The sequence below is a fragment of the Arvicanthis niloticus genome, chromosome 9, assembly GCF_011762505.2.
Source record: "Arvicanthis niloticus isolate mArvNil1 chromosome 9, mArvNil1.pat.X, whole genome shotgun sequence".
NCBI classification, from domain to species: Eukaryota; Metazoa; Chordata; class Mammalia; order Rodentia; family Muridae; genus Arvicanthis; species Arvicanthis niloticus.
This window is the reverse complement of record NC_047666.1, coordinates 54027861-54048137: the sequence shown is the minus strand read 5'-3', so window position 1 is coordinate 54048137 and position 20277 is coordinate 54027861. Positions and strand designations below refer to the sequence as shown.

The 20277-nt window shown below is 55.5% G+C and overlaps 1 protein-coding gene across 1 annotated transcript in view; it reads left to right on the top strand.

Moving 5' to 3' along the window:
* The first annotated feature begins 15621 nt into the window (after positions 1-15621).
* Plxnd1 (plexin D1) overlaps positions 15622-20277 on the top strand; it is a 40613-nt gene continuing 35957 nt past the window's right edge. The window contains exon 1 of the mRNA XM_034511995.2: positions 15622-17476. Coding sequence (XP_034367886.2) covers positions 15941-17476 — 1536 coding nt within the window. The 5' untranslated portion in view covers positions 15622-15940. The remainder of the gene's footprint in view (positions 17477-20277) is intronic.

The window sequence follows — 20277 nt, the reverse complement described above, 5'->3', positions numbered from 1 at the left end:
AAACTGTGAGAATGGCAGTCACAAAGCCTTGGCCCACAGCCTGCCTCCTTCAGAGCATGGGGAGCAGGTACATGGGGGGTGCAGAGAGGCTTAGCCACAGCAAGCCAAGAGCCTGTACTGGGCCTACACACACACAGGCACACGCACAGCCTTACCAGGGCTCTACACAACATACCACTCATGCATGTGCACACACGTGCACATATGCACACATGCGCAAACAGTGCTAGGGCATCAAAACCAATGTTAACATCAATTTTGGGGCAGGGTTTCACTCTGTAGCCCCAACTGGTGCCACACTCATAGTGGTCCTCCTGCCTCAGCCTCCCAAGTGCTGGGCTTGCAGGTGTGCAGAAAAACCAATGTGAGGCAAGTAGAACACCGGGTCTTTCTTTCATGGTCAAAAGCTCTCTCCCAAAATCCCAAAATAAGAGTAGCTGTCTCCAGGGTCTTGGTTCATGCTAAGCCATTGTCCTACCCCTGAGCTAAATCCCTAGACCTACCCCTTAAAATTCATATGTGGCATATTAAAGTTTAAATCAACCCAAGAAAACTTAGTAAGTTGAATTAAACCTGGAAAAAAATTTAAAGATGACAACAACAAAAAAGTAACATCTAAATGGCAATCTCAGAACTTCCCAAGTGGGGCAAAACCACTATGAAACACAGGGTGGGGACTCCTGGTTTTAGAGTGGGGTTTGGTAAGTCTAGTAGAAGTGTTGTTACTGCTACAGATCACCGGTGCTACTTGCCTGCGTTACCCAGGGGAGGCCTGCATGTTGCTGGTGAGTGGGAACCGCAGGATATGACTGATCTGATGTAAGGAGATTCTGGAGTTGTAGGAGTTAACTTTCCTAACTTTCCTAACTTTGAAATTATTAAAAACAAAAGGCAAACCCGGTCTCTGTCGCCACCTTGTGGCTACGTATGGGAATGCACCCTCTAAGACAACCAGTCCCAGGGATCAATTAATTACCAAGCCTCTAGCCTATGTGATTTCCTTTTGCACTTAGTCTGTCTCCTGAGAACTGTTGTAGAAAGTAAAGTCATGTGATTCTTGCTTTAAGGGGAATCAGTATTCAAGTACCCCCAACCCTGCTGCTTTCCATAGTCAGGAGACAGGGCAGAGATGGAAGTCACTGACCACACAGCCTGCCCAGACCTATCTCCAAGGATTTGACTCAAATCATTGCCACATCCCTAAATCTGGGCTCCCAAAAATCCTCTTTGATCTCACCTGCCAGGTTCCTTACCTCCCCACACTATCTTTAAGCATGTCTACCCCAACCCACTCCTATAGGGCTCCTTCATCCTGTGGCCCTGCTGTACACACACTCCCATTTCTGCAGTGGAACATTTAATGAGCTCTAACCCCAGCACTTGGGAGGCAGAGGCAGGAAGATCAGACTGTGCAGCATCAGGGTCACCTTTGGCTACAATGAAAGTTCAAGGCCTGCCTGGGCTGCCTGAGACCCTCATCTCAAACAAAACAAAACAAGATCTTCCTGACCTGTTTCTACCCACCCCTTCCCACCAGAGTGGAAAAACTATCTCAGTGGTTGACCTGTGTCCCTAATGCCTGACACAGAGCCAAACATAGACAACATACACACACACACACACACACACACACACACACACACACACACCGAGGCTTCAAGTGAGTAAAAACAGGAGAGCACGGGGGTCATGGTGGCCCTGCCTGCTGGGAGCAGTAGCTCCCTCAGTCACCCCCAACTAGAGAAGAAGCACTGCAGCTACAAACACTACCGCTCACCTGGGAACGGGAGGCACCCTCCCTCCCTCCCTCACACAGGGAAACTAGGGTTAGGCCCAGGACTCTGGCCGGCCCCAGTCAGCACAACTCAAGGCTGTTTTTACAAGTTGGTTGAATGTGCAGCACAGACAACCAGAGAACCACCTCCAAGTCCACCCTAGGGCCCAGCCCAGCTGGGACAATGGGTTGGGACAGTCCTGGAATTTAAGAACAGTGATTGCAGGCCTTCCGACCAGCCGCTTGCCTCATTGCCTGCCTCCCTGGGCATGAGTCACCAAGACAAGACGGCTGGAAAGGAGTGGCTACAGTATGCCTGGCTGTAAGGTGCCCCGGCGCCTCGTCGGGGAGCAGTCACTTCCTTTTCCTCCCATTGTGTGACTTGCTTCCTTTGCTCAACAGCTCATTTCTCAGTTACTCTGTGACATTCATGTCCAGGTTGGGTTGACTTGGATTTCCATGCCATTCTCACACATAGCTTTAAGAGTGCTGAGTTGTCTAAATCTGAATTTTTTTCACGTGTGTGAATGTGAGCATACATGTTTCTGGCAATCAGAGGAGAACCCCTCCCCAGGTACCTTTTCTTGGAGACGGTCTCTCTTGGCCTGGAACTTTCACCGAGTCACTAGGCTAGCTAGCCATGAACCCCAGGGACCCACCACCTCTGCCTGCCCTTCTCCATCATTGGCCTCACAGAAGTGCACTACCACTCCCAGAGCAGGGTCTTTTCCATCAGTCCTGAGTTTCAAACTCCATGTCCACATTTATGTAGCGAGACTTTACCATCTGAGCCATCTCTCCCGCATGATTCACTGTTATAAAAAGAAACTGCTAAAGGTTTCAAGACTGGGATGGGGGGGAGGGTGGTTCAGATCAACTAGCAGCAAGTCTAGTTCTCGTACAACACTCCCTTTGGTCTCCTGGGTACCAGGCATCCATGCAATTCATACACATACACGAAGACAAAGCACATGCAGAGATAAAAGTAAAACGGAAAGACCCACAACGGCAGACCGCATCACTCACAGCAGCAAACAGACGTCCCTCCATATTTGACATAGGTTTTCTAGAACCTAGTGGTATCTCCCCCAAGCCCCCGCCTTCTGTGTTTCTGTGTGTATGCCACATGCTTTCGGGTGCCTGCAGAAGCCAGAAAAGTACTTCGGATTCCCTGGAGCTGGAGTGATAGGTGATTGTGAGCTACCTGCTGTGGGGGCTGGGATCGGAACTCTGGTCCCATACAACTGTAGTGTAAGATACTAACCACCGAGCCACCTCCCCAGCTCGGCCACACCACAGTGTGGTTTGGTTTGTTTGAGTCAGGTCACAGGTAGCTCTTGGCCATCTAGAACTTGCTGTGTATCCAAGGGTGAGCTCGGCCTCCTGATGTTCTTGCCCTCACCTAAGTGCTAGAATAACAGGCAGGTACCAGGCCAGGCTTGCCAGAGAGTCCCGACTTCTAACAAACCCAGAGGCTTTCCCTCCTAGGGGCCCACAGATTTCCTGCGTGCTCCTTGCCGGCCAGGAGGGAATTCTCAAGCCAGCTCATGATGCAAGGATATCAGTTTCCACCAGCCCAAGAGACCTGGTCTGGCCTGTCCCTGCCTGCTTTGTTTCCAGCCTCCCTCCTAGACAGGGTGTCTTTAGAAAAATCCCTGGGTGGGAGGCAGGAGGATAGCAGGGTGAACCACTAGGTATGTAAACAAGTGTACAGCGGGACAAGCCTAGCCAGCAGGGGGCCTCCTGGCTAAACTAGAAGCCACCAGCTCTACCTCTGACACCTAGGCATTTCGCCTTGTGGAGGATGAGAGGCAAATCTTGGTTGCACCTATTGTGTGCCAGGCCTAGGGGCACCATCCAGTGGGAAAGACAAACCAAAACCCCAGTGACACTTTGGTCAGGGAGGGCCTCTTTAAAATGGATGCCTGAGCAGAGTCCAGAGCCAGGCAGCAGAAGGCAGCAGCCTGGGAAGGTCTGGCGCAGAGCAGGCAGAGGAGGTAATGGGACCAGGATGGCAGGGGCTGGAGGAGGGATGGGTGCGCTTCCAGGGCAGAGGGACAGTGTCAGAGGAGCCTAAGGCGGAGATGCCAGGATGATGTGTAAGGTGGGGTTGGGGGTATGCAGTGAGGGGGCGGGGGAGGAATTCCTTGTCATGGCCGCCTGGGTGGCTCTGCAGCGGTAATGCGTTCCTTCAGTTCTAAAGGCAGAACTGAAGCCCAAGGCCGGAGTGCCCCAGTTTTCTTCCCAGGCCCTCTCCTGGGCATGCAGAAGGCCAGCTTCTCACAGTCCTAACCACCCCTGTAATGCCCTGTCCCCAGATGCAGTCACACTCTGAGACGCTGAATTGCAGCGTCACAATTGAGCCAGTTCCACACTGCTCTGTCTGAGGGAGGCAAGGGCCTTGGCTAGGGGAGGGAGAGGGGGAGAAGAAGGGTGTGGGGGGTTGGGCTAGAGCCCAAGAAACAATACCCCGTCCCAGGGCCACAAATGCCTGCTAATGGGAGCTAGGCCTGCGTGCTCAGCTGGCGTGAAGAAGTAAGTGGTGCAGTGGGCCTTACGCTCAGCCCCAAGTTCTGCCTGAGGGAGATGCCAGCTTCCTAAGTTGCATTCAGCAAGGGCCTACTGTGTGCAGTCTGCCTCCGAGGGTGAGGGAGGCACGGATAGGTCTACTGTGCTGACTCCGCCGGTTCCTCTGGCCCTCCTTCTTCCTCCCTTGTGGGGAACCTGACTCCCACTTGGACAAACATCTTGTGGCTATTTCCGCCTCGCCTGCCCGGAGCCCTGCCCGGCCTGAACAAACACTCAGGGCCTGTGTTTCCTGCCTCAGCTCTGGGAAAAGCCCAGCTGGGGCTGCTGAGGTCAGTCTTGGAGGGAAGAGGAAGGAGGGGGCAACTTCCAGGGCTCCCAGCACAAAACCCTGGACTAAGGGGTCTTCTCTGAGCACGGGCCTCTGCGGAGAGACACAGAGCCCCCACGTGGGTCTGCCACGAAGCAGGGCTCCCGGGTGTGGCTGGAAGAAGGCTCACAGCACCTTAGGACTCCGTGGCCAGTCCACCGTCTTCCCCCCTGCACACTTGGCACTTGTTTTGCCCCTCCTAGTGTAGTCCTTGTGCCTACTGGATAGTGGCAGGCCCCTGTCTCCCTGGAGGATTAGAGAGGCTCACTCTGTGTGTGTGTGCGTGTGTGTACTGGTGCCATGGAACATGGTACCAAGCCCAAATAAGAGCTGGAGGCCACTTGGGGGGACCACTCCTTGAGCCGAGACGCTTGTCCTGATCTTGTCACCGTAGAGCTTTCTGGTCTCCTTTGTCTTCCATTAGGAATAGGTGGAGTAGGAGATTCGAACACACCTCAGGATGGGAAATAAGGGAGAAGAGCTGAAGACGGGTGTGCCAGCCCCAAGTGAGCGCTGTGGCTAGACAAGGTGACCCTGCTTGGACACCCCTTCTCTAGAGTCCCAATGGATGTCATCCAAGCCAGGCTAGCTGACAGGTCTAGAATGAGGGTACAAACTGGCCAGGATCTAGGGGCAACACTGGTGCCCACCTGCCTCACCCAGGGTTAGCTGGCATGGCTACGGGCCTCCTCCTAGGCGAGCCCAGTGCTTTGCCAGAGAAAACCTTCCCAGCTGCAGTTTGAGATTGTTTTTGTTTTTCAAGCAGGATCTGGGAGCAGAGACAATGGGATTAATGTTATTTTTTTTTCCTTGCAAGCAGTTTCTCCTCATTTGGGAGCTGTGGGGATAGATTTCCACCTCAGCTTCCTTCCGGCCTGCGGAGGAGGTTAGGACAGACAAGGCAGAAGGGAAGTCCAGGCAGTGTGGGCTGAGGGAGTGGTGGTGGTGGTGGGGGTTGTGCTGTGTCCCTGTGGCTCTCCTGAACTCATCCCTGAAAGAGCTCCTATGCTTGGAGATGACCGCCTCTCCCAGGAAGTCCTCCCAAATTGCCCGGCAGTTCACAGATGCAGATGGCAGCATCTTCCCACCGTCAAAAAGCTCCACACTACCTTGCACTGTGGACTGGCTTACTGACACCTAACTCTGCCCTCAGTGTGAGATCAGATCCAGCGCTGTGCCTAAAGATGGATCCGTAGAAAGTCCAACATGGAGAGGGGCCCAGCGGAGGTCCCCGGTCTTCGGAGTGCACATGTTTGCCACAGTGCACACAGGAAGTTCAGAGGACTAGTTGTAAGAGTTGGGTCTCTCCTTCCACCATAAGGGTCCCAGGGATCAAACTTAGGTCACCAGGTTTGGCGATAAAGCACCTTCTTATCCTCTGAACCATCTTGCCAGCCTTGCTGGGTTTGTTTTTTTGTTACTGTTTTTTTTTTTTTTTTTTTTTTTTTTTTTTTTTTTTTTTTAACACCAACAATGCACATTATTTGAAAGAAACGGAAAGCTCAGACACAGACTCCCCATCGAGAGGCCACATTTCAGTGCTGTGTCAGGGCACTGGCCAAGCGGCCTGACTGTCTAGGACCCCATGTTTGGGATGCCCATCTTTGGGGTCTAGGCCTCTTGGGCATAGCTGAAGCTGCCTCCCGTCCAGCTCAAGTCCTGAGACCACGGCTTCCTTTGGAACAAGGGTGGCAACTTACAGCCAGGGGGGAATTGAGACTACAGGAGTAGGGGTGAGTGACATGGACCCAGTGGGGAAGTGAAAGTGTTCCAAGTCATCCTGTCTTTCTTAGACTGTCACAGATGACGCACGCACACTGCCCACCATCTGAGTTGCGGGCTGTTGGCAACTCCCTTCACAGGCAGCCGGATCTACCCTGGGTTCCCCAGGCTGGTACAGGAGGAAAAGGTGGTCTTGGTCTCCAAAGGCCACTTATCTGGGTGGGTGGGGGTGGGGGTGGAGACTTTGCATCTACAGCTCTCTGGCCTTGCACCCAGACAGGCCAGCTAGGGCTCATGAGAGGGAAGGGGGAAACAGGCTTGGCAGGGGAGCATTTGAAGCTAAAGCTGAAACAGCTCTTGCCTGGCCCCACTCTTTGCCATGGTCCCTGGGACCTGGAGGATACAGCTGCTTGCTTGTCCATGTCACTTGCATTGCTGGGACTGGCTCCTCTTAGGTCTCTAAAGCAGGGCCAGCAACACACACTGCAGTGTACCCAGCCTGAAGCAATTACAGGACAGAGTGAATTTGGTTGGAGGAAGGGGCTGGTAACCACCCTTGTCCCCCCCCACCCCATGGGGCCCAGGTGTGGCCAGATGGTAGAGCCAGTGGCAGTTCTGGGGGCTACAGGCCTCCTGTTTTGCGAGGAGAGGGCCTCCTTCCTGCCTTCTGGATGGTGGCTGTCCTTCTGTCAGAGCACATCCATTGCACCTGGAGTGCCGAGCCTACTGGCCTGCTCTGACCATGACTTATTTCCTGCTTCTGGGGGCTAAAAATAGCTCTCCTGGATGGCCAGGCCCTGTTGGGTGCTCCATATGAGACAGACATCCTATGCTGTGTTCTAATATGGCCACTGTCCACTTACAGACACAGGAATCCTCATAGCACACCAGGTCTTCAGGTCACTGCCCTCTGATATCTCCAGACAATTGGAATAATCCCCTAACCACATGCAGAAGTTAGTGTTCAGCAGCTAGCAGGCATGTGGCAGCACCCATGTGAGACCATCCTGTAGACCGGGCACCAGGGGGGCACTGGAAGGTGAAGGTCCAGAGCCAAGCCCAGAGTCAACCACTTGACCAGAGTGGTACAGGACCCACCACACAGAGCTGTTGGCAAGAGACCTGGGCCCAGCGTCACCCTAAATGCTTTCACAGGCCTCGAAGTTGGAGAAAAACAACAGGAACAGATCTGCAGATCGACCCCTCCGGAAGAGGGATGGGGATGACAGTGATGGGTGGAGCCCAGAGAGGGTTTGCACAGATGTAGTTGTTCTAAGGCAGGAGGTGGCAGACGATGGGACTGACAAGCCGCAGACATTGGGGAGACACTCCAGGAGAAGTTACAGGGAGACCTGGAGCCTCCCGATTCTGCTTTGAACACAGGATAGGTGGTGAGCAAGGGAGCTGGGAGTGGACCCTGATGTGGAGATACGAGCCTCAGAACACCAATTTAAGTTTCTGGCCTGGCTGAGTTCACATCTCCCCGGAGGGACACAGAACACTGTTCATGAGCAGGACATAGTCAGGGGATCAGGTATGGTAACACATGTCTATAATCCCAGCACCCAGGTGGTACAGGGCCCTGCCTCAGGAAGAAAGGAGAGAGAGAGAGAGAGAGAGAGAGAGAGAGAGAGAGAGAGAGAGAGAAAGAACAAGAACTGTTCACAGAAGACAGATCCAGGGAATCTTCAGGGAGAATGGTACCTCCCTCCAAACAGCCACTGCCACCAAGGCACTGAGACTGGGGGTTGCCCCTTACACCCCTCCAGCCCACTGCTGCTGCCTCAGGGATTCCCTGCCTCCACATCTCTGCTCGGTGCCTTCCACAGCTCCTGCTTGATCTGCCTCTGCTGCCCCGCCCCCCCCCCCAGGTGCCGCCACCTTCTCCCCACTGTGCCTGATCAGATGCACAGTGCCAGTCAACCGACTCACAGGTTTTGTACATGCCCTTCCCACTCAGATCAAGCTGGATCCCTCCTGCTTTCTAGGGTCTCACCTACAGCCACACCCTTTTCTCTCCTCCCTCACACAGCCCCCATCAGGCTCCCAGCATATTTTATCTTCTGACTTCCAAATGTAGTGTGAGTGAGCTCCTTGGGGCAGAGATTTCTTTTGTTCACTGCTATATCTAGATCCCTGGCTCTTAGTAGGAATTCAGCAAGTGCATCTAGACTCTACTACTAGAGGTTGAGGGAATCCAGGGTGGGACCAGGCAGGTACTAGGCCTGTTCTCTTGCCCATGCCTCCTACAGCTCCCATCTGTCTGGAAAGGGGTGAATGGCTCCCCTGAGTCCTAGAAGGGCAGCCTCACCCCATGTGCAGTTGGGGAAGTAGACAGAACCTTGGAGAGACGCTCTGCCTTGGTTCCCATGATGGGGGGAGGGGGACACACAGCTGGAGCTGAGCCCAGTGCCTCTGGCCTACACAACTGTGTCCCCATGGCCTTCAGTGGGTTGAGGAGGGACTGGCACATTGTCAAGTCCTAGGCTGTAGGGTACATGGTCCCCGTCTTGAGGATTGACAGGAGGTGGGAGCAGTGCAGGAGGCTGAGGAGAGGATCTAGGCTGCTTCCCCGTGTTAACCTTCCCTGGGGTCCTGGCAGCTGACCAGAGAACACACATCCATCTTTTACTCCCTGCGAGCCTGCTGAGAGTCCGGCTTCGTCCTGGTGTGAGGAACATGGGTATGCCTCGTAAAACCGTGTTCTTCAAATGCCTCAGGATGGCATAATAGCCAGCGGCAGGCAAGGCACCTGTGATGTGAAGTATGGAAGAAAAGGCCCACCCAGCTTAGGGGTCTAAGTGCAGGGAACCCAAAAGACCAGGGAAGGTGATGGTGACAATTCAGAGCAAAGGGGAAGCCCTTGGGACTGACATTTTGGGAAGGGATGGAAAAGTTTTGAGAGGAAGTACAAGCAAAAAAAAAAAAAAAAAAAAAAAAAAAAGTCTCATCCTGAGACAGCTAGCTGCGGTCAAACTTCTCTCAAGTGAGAAGGGTGTCACCCAAAAGTCCCTATAGGCCTTTGGGAGTTCCTTTGTAGAGGTGACATTCAAGGGACATGCAGGCTGAACTGATTCAGTTCAAGTGCTGGGCCACTCTAGGTCCAAAGCTAGACCATCTGAGGCCAGTGGTTGGACTATATAAGGTCAGAGGCTAGACTAGGTTTGTTGGTCATGACCTGTGTCTCATTGGGGATAAGTCCTGGCCTACTATGGAGCTGTATCCTGCTGTAAGGTTAACAAACTTTGGGCAGGTGTTTGAAGAGGGTGGAAGAGGTCCTAACATTGCTTCAGGACACTAGAAAAATCTCAGAAGGGCCACTTAGAGTGGACCCTGAGGGATGTCTAGGAGTTCACAAAAGACTTCCTAGAGGATGTAACATCTTGGCTGGCTCTTAAAGGATAAAGTTCACCAAGAAAGAGAGGAAATATCTTTTCTGGGAACTAGGGTCTCCTCAGGGACTCCTGTAGGCCACTAGCTAGAGATCAAGATATTAGCCTGGGCCCAGGTCTTTCCTCTGCAGTGTGGGGTCAGGGGAGTACATGCCTCAACTGTTATCCTGGCAAGGTGACTACTGCCCCAACTGTTGTGTCAGTGCCATGAAATCTTGGCATCTGGCTGTTGAGTCTGACTCTGTGCCTTGCTGGGGTCCCCTCTGAAGAGTCCCTGTAAGCACCCCCATGATGCCTTCCCCCCTGCCGGTTGGCAGTCCTTCTCTGGATGACTCAGCAGCTCCTGAAGATGTGTGGACCTACAGGTCCCCAATAGCTGAGACCAGGTGGTTAAAGTTTGGAGCTGGTAGGGCAGGAAGGACCCTATGACAAACAGTTGCCCACCTGCCTGGCCTGTCTTCACAGCCATGACGCTGCCAGGGAAGGGTGGCACTATCCACCGTACCCCACCCCTGTGGGAACATTATGGGGTGCTAATGGGCTTCAAACTGGTGTGTGACTGAGGTTTGGAGAAGCCTCTGGGCCCTCGGCATGTGGGCCTTGGATATTCATGTTCGTTAAGAACAAGGTTCCCCTAACCAGGCAGTAGTGGTGCAGATGTTTAATCCAAGCATTCAGGAGGTAGAGGCAGGAGGATCTCCGTGAGTTCAAGGTCAGCCTAGTCTATAGAGTAAGTTCCAGGACAGCCAGGGCTATGCAAAGAAACCCTGTCTAGAGAGAAAGAGAGAAAGAGAGAAAGAAAGAAAGAAACAAAGAAAGAAACAAAGAAAGAGAAAGAAAGAGAGAGAAAGAGAAAGAAAGAGAAAGAGAAAGAGAAAGAAAGAAAGAAAGAAAGAAAGAGAAAGAAAGAGAAAGAAAGAAAGAGAAAGAAAGAGAAAGAAAGAAAGAAAGAAAGAGAGAGAAAGGAAGGAAAGAAAAAAGAGAAAGAGGTTCTCCATATACCAGTTGGAGGACCACCCCCCCACACACACATACACACCAGCTTCTCCACCCACAAACGGGCATAATGTCACCACCTTTGTGTGTTCTTGTAGGTCTAAATTAGTCATGGCCAAGTGTCTAGCGCTAGGTCCACCCCAGAGAGGAGCTAGAGATGTATCTGTTACTTGTTTCTGTTTTGTTTTGAAGCCGGTCTCATTCCATAGCCCAGGCCTGCCTCAAATTCAGAGCAATCCTCTGCTCTGCTCCCTCCAAAACACCGAGATCACAGTATGCACCACCGTGGCTGGCTTGACTTATCATTTAGGTTTTTGAGACAGAGTCTCACTAGCTATGTAGCCCAGGCTGGCCAGGAACTTGAAGTGATCAGCTTGCCTTCAGTAGCCCTACGCCACACTGTGGACACAGGGCACTGAGGAGATAAAAGAATGATTCCTTAGGACCAGATTCCAAGGTCAGCTGGGCAGGCCACCCACTGAGAATATAATAATGTCACTGAATGCGTGTGTCCTCCCCAGTTCAGAGGCTAGCTGTGCACCCTGTAACTTACTCTGTGCCCACAGCCCAGGAATGGAGAGACTCCAATGCTCGTTTCACAAGTGTGCCAACTGAGGCCAAGAGAAGTGGGGAATTCTGGGTTACACAGACAGGAAGCATGGCTTGATGGGAATTCATCCTCAGGCCCATCACCCTGGAGAAGGACTCATGGTATTCATGTGAGGTCCCAGCTCCACCTGGGATAGTCACGTGGCCCCATGCTGGACACCTCCCCTTTGTACCTCAGTCTCCCCTTCTGTAAACAGGCTTCCTACCCCTGCCTGGTGAGAATAAAGTTCTGGCTGGGACTGCCCAGTGAACCAGGCTCAGGCACCTGCCATGGGTAGCATGCCTAAGGCCTCCCATTGGCTCAGCTGCCAGTCATCAACTGTTAAGCCTGCCCTCCTTCGGGGTGTGGCCACCACAGTGTCTCTGGTGTCCTTGTAGCAGGTCCTGAAACAGGCATAGTCAGCCAGACTCGACCCTCACCTGATCCTGGGTTTACACAGAGACTATGATTGTCTAGGACCCATCAGGCACACAGTGGGTGTTTAACCTGCTGGCTTGACTGGTGCCTGCCTGCCTACCAGCTGCCCAGCCCAGTCTAGGCAACAGACACTTGGTAGTGGCCTGCAAATGTGGGTGGGGACCCCTGGGGCAGCCCTGCCCTCATGGCTGCCACTGGACAGAGGCCTCAGTGTAAGCAGACCGGGGCCTTTCACAAGCTCAGACCCATGACGGGGCGTCTGAGAATGCTGTCATTATCCGATTCATAGAACACAAAGGGGCCACGTGGGGGCTCATATAGGCCAGGCGCCTGCCATGAGCCCATAAGGGCTCGGGGTCTCCACCCTGCCTTGTAAGTCCCCTGACCACAGAGGTCAAGGACATGCCCAGAGTTGGCGGAGGGCACTGACACACAGGAATGAGAACCATTTCCTCCTTGACTGGATCCCTAGGGGGCGGGGTGCCCAGGTAGCAGAGGAGGGACCCTCCAGAGTCCAAGGGAGGGTGGCCTGAGACATGACAAGCCCCTGTCCTACAGGGACAAGAGTGAGGTATGTCTCTGACAGCTTTATCAGTCAGTCCCTTCTAGGAACCCGAGGGGTCACAGTGGCAGTGGCAGGGGCCAGAGGATGAGGAAGTTGCGGTGTGTGGCATCAGGAGGCCATCGGAGCCCTCTTGAGCCTTGGCATCCATGAGCGGTAACTGACATCCAGGCTCTGATGGCATCTGGCACATATGTCTGCTGGGGCCTAGAGGCTCTCCTGAGGGACCCAGGGGAGCAGGGAGGGGAACCCCAGCTCCAGAGGTAGCAGGTGGGCAGACACCAGGCTCCCAGGAGGCCAGGTGCTTTCATCCCTCACTGTAGTTGTGTGGTGTGAATTCCATGCCCCTCCTCAGATTTGAAACTGAAACTCATGCCCCCCCTATGGTCACCAGTAAGTTAAGGCTGAGGCTGGAGCTTAGGTGTGTGAACTCCAGGGTGAAGGGCAGAGGACACCGTGCCTAAGAGCTGAGTTGAGACACTGAGCAGGCTGTGCAGCTTCAGGCACATGGCCCCACCTCTCTGACCCTTCGGGTCCCCACTCAGGCTCACTGGTGAGGAAGGACTGGAAGGGCAGAGCCCCAGCTGGGTGCCGGGCCCCTCCTGGGTTTTTCCTCCATTCTGCCTCCAGCACTTTCCTGCCCTCCACTTGAGCACTTCCTGCAGGGGGACCTTCTCCAGTCCCCGGGCAGAGCTCCCCTCCCCAGCACAGCCTGGGCCCCCAGTGTTATTGTTTCCAATTGAAGAAGAAAAACATTTCCTCCCCTCTGTCTCCCCTCCCTTTCCCTCCCCTCCCCCTGTGCCCTTTATTGCCAAAGGAGATTTGCAGAAAGGGTAACCGAGTCCTGACCTGGGGGACGTGCAGCATCCTTGATTCCCTGCAGCCAGGGAAAGCTTTCCCCACCCTTCCCAAATTCCAGCTTGGGCACACCTGCCAGTGGCCAACGCCAGAGCCCGGGGATCACTTTTCAAGGTCTTCCGTTCCGCAGGTGTAGACCAGGGACAGTGCCACATGCCATGCTGGAAACCAGCTCCACTAGCTGGAAGCAGGCAGGAACTTAAACGCAGAGACGTTCTGAGTAAATTCTAGAAAGCGTAAGCCCGCGGTGCTGACCGAGCTTGAAACCCTCCTTCTATTAGACAGGGACAGTGACAAATGCTAGATGCTAGAGTCATTAAAGACGCGTTAGCCCCAGACCGAGACTTCTCCATGATGGAATCAGGAGCCAGGAGCAGGAGGGGAAGGGCCCAGTCATCAGTGGCTGGCAGCCGAATGGCTGTATGTGTGTATAACTACCTCAGTGAGTGTGCTGGGTGCCATCTGCCTGTCTCCCAGTGGATCCCCAAACTTATTGTGGGAGGATCCCCAGAATCTCAGTAAGAACTTCCCTCCTCCCTCACTCCATCCCCACACCTCTGCCCACCCAGGAGTGACCTTGGTCTTAAGAGAGAAAGCTGAATTCCAGTCCTACTGCTGATGCCTCAGTTTTTCCCGTCTGTGAAATGGGCTCAGTGACCCCTGCTTTGTCTTCTGATGCAGGGAAGGTGTGAGATGGTGGTGGCAGAACTGTGTGTAGTATTTACACCCACCCCCCCGCCCCCAAATAACCCATTAACTGCTATGGGATTCAAGACATAAAACAGGCCAGGACCTTGATCCTCCTGTCCCTCCTCCCAGCTTTAGCAGGGGCTGTGGGGCCATGACTCAACTTTGCAGCAGTGTGCTATTATATGGTCCACACCAGGAAACAGGCCCGGAGAGGGCAAGGGCCTGGCTGGAGGCCACACTACACTTCCTACCTCAGTTTATGTGAATATATTCAGACCCTAGAATTCAGGTCCCAAACTCTGAAGGTGAGGTGAGGGCAGAGATCTACCAGCTTGGCAGGAAGTTTGTCCACAATACCCCAAACAATCCATCTGGCCGGCTAAACCAAGATGTCAGAAAGCATTATCCTCCAGGCTCAGTGGGGGGAGCTGCAGGATGCCGCAAGAAAGCAAGAGAGGGACAGGAAGGAAGCGAGGAGGGGGAGGGGAGAGCACGGGACTTGGAGAGCGAGACAGAGACCAGAGATATTGTGTGAAGAGGGGAGACAGAGAGGAAGAGAGACAAAGAGCGAGGGCAGGGGGGACAAGCCCATGAAGCTGTCCAGTGGAGCGGACATGTCCATAGCATGACTCGGGCCTTCCCCAAGCAGGGGTGGAGGCAGGACATAGGTCTCCAGTTTCCTGCCAAAGAACACTCCTGACCATCAAAGCCAAGGCCATGAATGGGCTGGAACATGGCAGGCGGGAGGCAGGCACAGTACAGGAAGGCTGGGGTGGGGGCCAGGGAAATGGGGATGGCTGTGCTCTGAGCCCTTGCTGCTGACCCTTCAGGTGCAGGGAAAGCCCCTCCCCACCCTTCCTTCCTATCGGGTGGGAGCAAGGTCACCCTCTGAGAAAGGGCCACCAGGACTCAAGTGACACCTTCAAGCTAATAGGAGACCCTGATGGAGAACTTGTAGCTGGGACTGTGGCTTCAAACAATGGGTCTGTGTCCCACCTTCCTCCTTAGCTGTGTATTTTGGGCTTTATTTCTGGGGCCTCAGTTTCCATATATATAAAATGGGTTGAATATTTCTAAGGAGGTTAGCATTTGGTGTGGTCCTATGTGGGCACCCCCATGCTGTGGAGATGATCACATGCCTTTATCCCAGGACTTCTCTGTCCCCTTGAAGGTCAAAGGAGTCTGGTGCCCAGTGCCAGCTCATATGTGGAACAATTTTAGGTTTTCTCAGAACCTTGGACTAAGGGCAAGGTCCTGGGATCCACTGGTCTTGGCTCTATCCAGAAACCAATGCCCTGTGGTCTGGTGTCCTGCTCAGCCTAGCCTGCCCTTGCAAGAGGGATGTGCTTCCTCTCAACACAGTTTTTTACTTTTGCTGTGGGATTGTCAAGCTTGTCCCCGTGCCTGCTGCTTGTGAACTCCCCTTCCGGGGAAGTTTCGGGAACAGACCATGGGGTCCCAGGGGCCTGATGTCCCTGGTCTGGCTCGCCTTTAGAGTGAGGTTTGGAGAACACGCGAGAGGGGCGGGGAGGGGGAGTGCGGGGGGGGGGGGGGCTGTGGCCAGAAGGGGCAGGCGGGCTGAGGGGAAATGGAGGACTTTAGGGCAAGGAGAGGAAAAGTAGACAGGGAGAGCTTCGAGAACAGAATGAAAGAAAAAAAAAAAAAACTGAAACGCAGATGAGGGAGAGGGAGTGACGCGGGAGAGGCATGGGGCGGAGTTGACAGGATCGGAGTACGGGAGTCGGAGAGATAGAGAGCGGAAACTCTTGAGCTGCGGTGGAAGGCAAACGGGAGCCCAGAAACAGAAGAGGAGAAGGACTAGAACGAGGAGAAAGAGAGGAAGGATAAAACAAGCGCGAGGAAGACATTCCAGCTGGTGGCCAGGAACCAGGATAGAGGCAGGCAACTTGTGACTGCAGGGAGTACTGGCCGGCGACCCCGGACCGCGGGGCGTGGCCCAGGGGCGTGGCCCGGGGCGTGGCCCAGGGCGAAAGGGCGTGGGCCAAGCGACTGGGGCGGGGAGATGGGCTGGGGGCGTGTCCTCCACGGAGCCGCCCCCGTGCTGAGCGCCGCGCCAGAGTCGGGCCGGGGCGCCGGGGCCGGGGGCGGCAGGCGCGGGCAGGAAGCGCCTCGCGGCCCGGGCCCGCCCCCCGCCTCTCGCCGCCTCCGAGCTCCCGGCTCCCGGCCGCGCCGCGCCCCATGCACTCGCCGCGCCGCGCAGCCCGCGCTCGCCTGGATGGCTCGTCGCGCCGCGGGCGGCGCACCCCCTAGCGCCCGGGCCGCCGCGGCAGTCCCCTTGCCTCCGCGCTCTCACTCGCGGGGCCCCGGTCTGCTGCCGCTGCCGCTGCCTCTGCTGTTGCTGCTTGGGGCGGCGCGGGCCGGCGCCTTAGAGATCCAGCGCCGCTTCCCCTCGCCCACGCCCACCAACAACTTCGCCCTGGACGGCACGGCGGGCACCGTGTACCTGGCGGCGGTGAACCGCCTGTACCAGCTGTCGGGTGCCAACTTGAGCCTGGAGGCCGAGGCGACCGTGGGTCCCGTGCCGGACAGCCCGCTGTGTCACGCCCCGCAGCTCCCTCAGGCCTCGTGCGAGCACCCGCGGCGCCTCACCGACAACTACAACAAAATCCTGCAGTTGGACCCAGGCCAGGGTCTGGTGGTCGCGTGCGGCTCCATCTACCAGGGTCTGTGCCAGCTGAGGCGCCGGGGCAACATTTCAGCCCTGGCCGTGAGCTTCCCGCCTGCTGCGCCGACCGAAGAACCGGTCACAGTGTTCCCCAGCATGCTCAACGTGGCTGCCAACCACCCCAACGCGTCCACCGTGGGGCTGGTGCTGCCACCGGCCTCGGGCACGGGGGGCAGTCGTCTGCTCGTGGGCGCCACGTACACCGGCTACGGCAGCGCTTTCTTCCCGCGCAACCGTAGCCTAGAAGACCACCGCTTCGAGAACACGCCCGAGATCGCCATCCGCTCCCTGGACGCGCGTGGAGACTTGGCCAAGCTCTTCACCTTCGACCTCAACCCGTCGGACGACAACATCCTGAAGATCAAGCAGGGCTCCAAGGAGCAGCACAAGCTGGGCTTCGTGCGTGCCTTCTTGCACCCGGCGGTGCCACCGCACAGCGCGCAGCCCTACGCGTACCTGGCGCTCAACAGCGAGGCGCGTGCGGGCGACAAGGACAGCCAGGCGCGCAGCCTGCTGGCGCGCATCTGCCTGCCCCGCGGCGCGGGTGGCGACGCCAAGAAGCTCACCGAGTCCTACATCCAAGTGGGCTTGCAGTGCGCGGGCGGCGCGGGCCGTGGCGACCTCTACAGCCGCCTGGTGTCGGTCTTCCCCGCGCGCGAGCAGTTCTTCGCCGTCTTCGAGCGGCCCCAGGGCGCCCCGGGTGCCCGCAACGCCCCGGCCGCGCTCTGCTCCTTCCGCTTCGCCGACGTGCAGGCCGCCATTCGTGCAGCGCGCACCGCCTGCTTCGTGGAGCCGGCGCCCGACGTGGTGGCGGTGCTGGACAGCGTGGTGCAGGGCACCGGACCGGCCTGCGAGAGCAAACGCAACATACAGGTAAGCCATGGACCGGAGGGGCGTGTGCGGGGGTTACAGCATGCACGCAGAAGTCCCAGAGGATTGGTTACTGCCAGCGATGCTGGCCCGGGAGCGTGCTGGGTCACAGGTGCGCACACCTAAGTGTATGTGTGTGTGTGTGTGTGTGGGGGGGGTGTCTAGGTTGTCAAGGTACGCAGGTGTTCCCCGAAGACAGCGCACCTACAAATCAGCTCTGCAGGTGGGGGCCACAGGTGCGTGCTGAGCTGAAGAGGGAGTGACACCAGGAGAGTTTAGGGAGATTGTGGGTGCCCTTAGGACATACCTCTGCACCCTGGCAGATTGTGGTGGGTGTGGCACGTGGTCCTGAAGATAAAGGGAGGGTGGGATGGAAAGGCTGAGTATGTGACAGGGACACTCATCGGAGACCCCAAGAGTGTAGAGATGCAGGGATGTAGAGTCCCAGTGGGAGGCTGTGCCTGAGGACACTGGTATTTGGGAAGTGATTGGCTCCCTGGAGAGGCCACCTGGTTGGCAAACACGTGTGTGCTCTAGGCCACTCAACAAATAGCAGATGAGGGTCTAGCAGGTGGTATGGCGGACCTGTGATCACAAATGCTGGACTTTTAAGCCAGACATTCTCAACATGTGGGTTGTGTGTGAGCCCTTTGGAGTCAAACAACCCTTTCACGGGGGTTGCATTATCCTGCATTATCAGAGACTTGCCTTGTGGTTCAGAACGGTAGCAAAATGACAGTTAGCAAGTAGTAGCAATGAGAGAATCCTATGGTTGGGGGTCGCAGCATTAGGAAGGTTGAGAACCACAGGCTGAGTGTGGTGTGTCAAAGGTGTCCAACAAATGTGTTCTCATCCCTTTGTACATACAGACGAGGAGATGGGTGTAAGCTTAGAGTCAAACAGCTGGAAAGCAGCCGAGGTGGGGCTTGAACACAAGCTGTCTGGCCCCACGTGTGTCCATGGTGCTGGGGCTTTGCTGCCTTACAGATGTGGAATGGGGGCGTCCAGGCAGCCCGGCCAGACAAACGGAGCCACCCACGATGGAAAGGAGTCTTTGGCAGGGAATCTTTGGTGGAGAACTATAGGGCTGAGGGTGCGGTGGGGCCTCAGGTGGGCAGTGGCAAGACAGCCACTTAGGGGATCCCCAGGTGAATTGGCCTGGGGTATAGCCAGTCCCCTGGGAGAATTTCACAACACAATTCACTTTCTACCCCCAAATGACACTGAGTTTACAAAGGGCTAAGCCCAGCCTTCTGTGCCCACTGAGGCTCCCTGCCTGGTCTCTTTCTCTGTGGTCCCCAGGGGTAGCAAGACTATCCCGTGGGCGTGCCCAACACTAGGGCTTTGAGCAAGCCCAGATTCCTTCTCTTGGCAAAGACTCCCTCAGCCGCCCACCACCCTGCCGATTGACCCCTCACAAGAAAGGTCATAGCAGGCGAGAGGCAGTGGACTGTCTGAAGCTTGTGGCCCTGTCACCCGGCAGGGTCAGGCCCTGTGCAGTTCTGGGGTGAGGGCAGCCACTGTTCTCTCTAGAGCTACAGCCTTGCCATGGCTGTGCCTGGCTGGATTTGAAGGCTGGGAGAGTAGGGAGAGGGAAGCTATGTGGGCAAGGGAGGCAGCCCTTTGTGGGCCTCTAGCTGATGAAGGGTTCTGCGGGATTCCTCAGGCTGCTTCTCCCCTCCCCCTCCAGTTAGATGTGTCCTGATTCCCACGGTCCTTGGTGCCCCCCTGGGCCGGCACAGTGACTCACCCAGCTGAAGGCAGCTGGATTGTCCTCCCTATGGGGGCAGGGCCTCTACGGGAAAATAGCCCAGGGCAGTGTAGTTAAGGCCTGCTCCTCACCCCAAGGCCACATAGTCTCTCTGCTAAGGCCCATCTAGATTAGTCTGCTGCATTCTCCCCAATGCCCAACTGTGGACACAGGCTAGCGGCCCTGGCAGGAGGATCTGCAGCAGGACACGGCGCTTGCTGTCCTTGCTAAACTGTTGCCAGCCCCCCTGCACTGGCTTGAAGTCCCTCTCTTGGTGCCTGGCTGTGTGGCCTTGATGAGGCAATAGAATCTTCTGAATCCTCAGTTTGCTCCCTAAAGTTAGGGTACTGCACAGTCTTCCCACAGAGGACTGAATGAGCAAGTTAACCACAGAGTCAAGTGCTTAGTGCCTAGCGCACAGCAGTCGTTGGTTGGTTGCTCTGGTCTCACCCCTGGGGATGTAGTTAGCTCTTAGCTGGGCTCTAGGCCGTCCTGGAGAAATGTCCTCATCAGGCCTGCTATGCAGCTGTAAGACCCCACAACCTTCACCCACAGCCCCATGTGGGTCCCCTGAGCATTTACCAAACCCCCAATGTTCCAAGACCTCTGCTTTCTAGGGACCCTCATGTGACTTCCTGGTTTCTGGCCTCCTGGACAATACAGAGACCTAAGAATGGACTGGGTCTCATGCAGCACAAGTCAATTTCAGGTGCACTGAGTGGTGGGTGGGTTAAGGGCATGTGCCACAGAACTCAGTTTGTGTGCCCTTGAGTGTTAAACCCAGGGTCTAGGTCAATGCTAGGCACGTGTGGTACCAGCTGAGCTCCATCCCGTTCCGAATGGAGTCATCTTCAGAGCACTAGGATCAGCGTGGGCATTGGTACACACTGTCCATTGCCAAGCACAGGAGCTGGCACTTGTGTGATCTAGAAAGTCCACGATGGTTGGTAAGGAGGAGGGACCCAGAAGGAACAGCAATGAGGATACTCTGGATAAGATATTCTCTGAAGTCTGCCCTGTGCTGGCCTTGCACCCCTGTGCTGTCTCACACAGG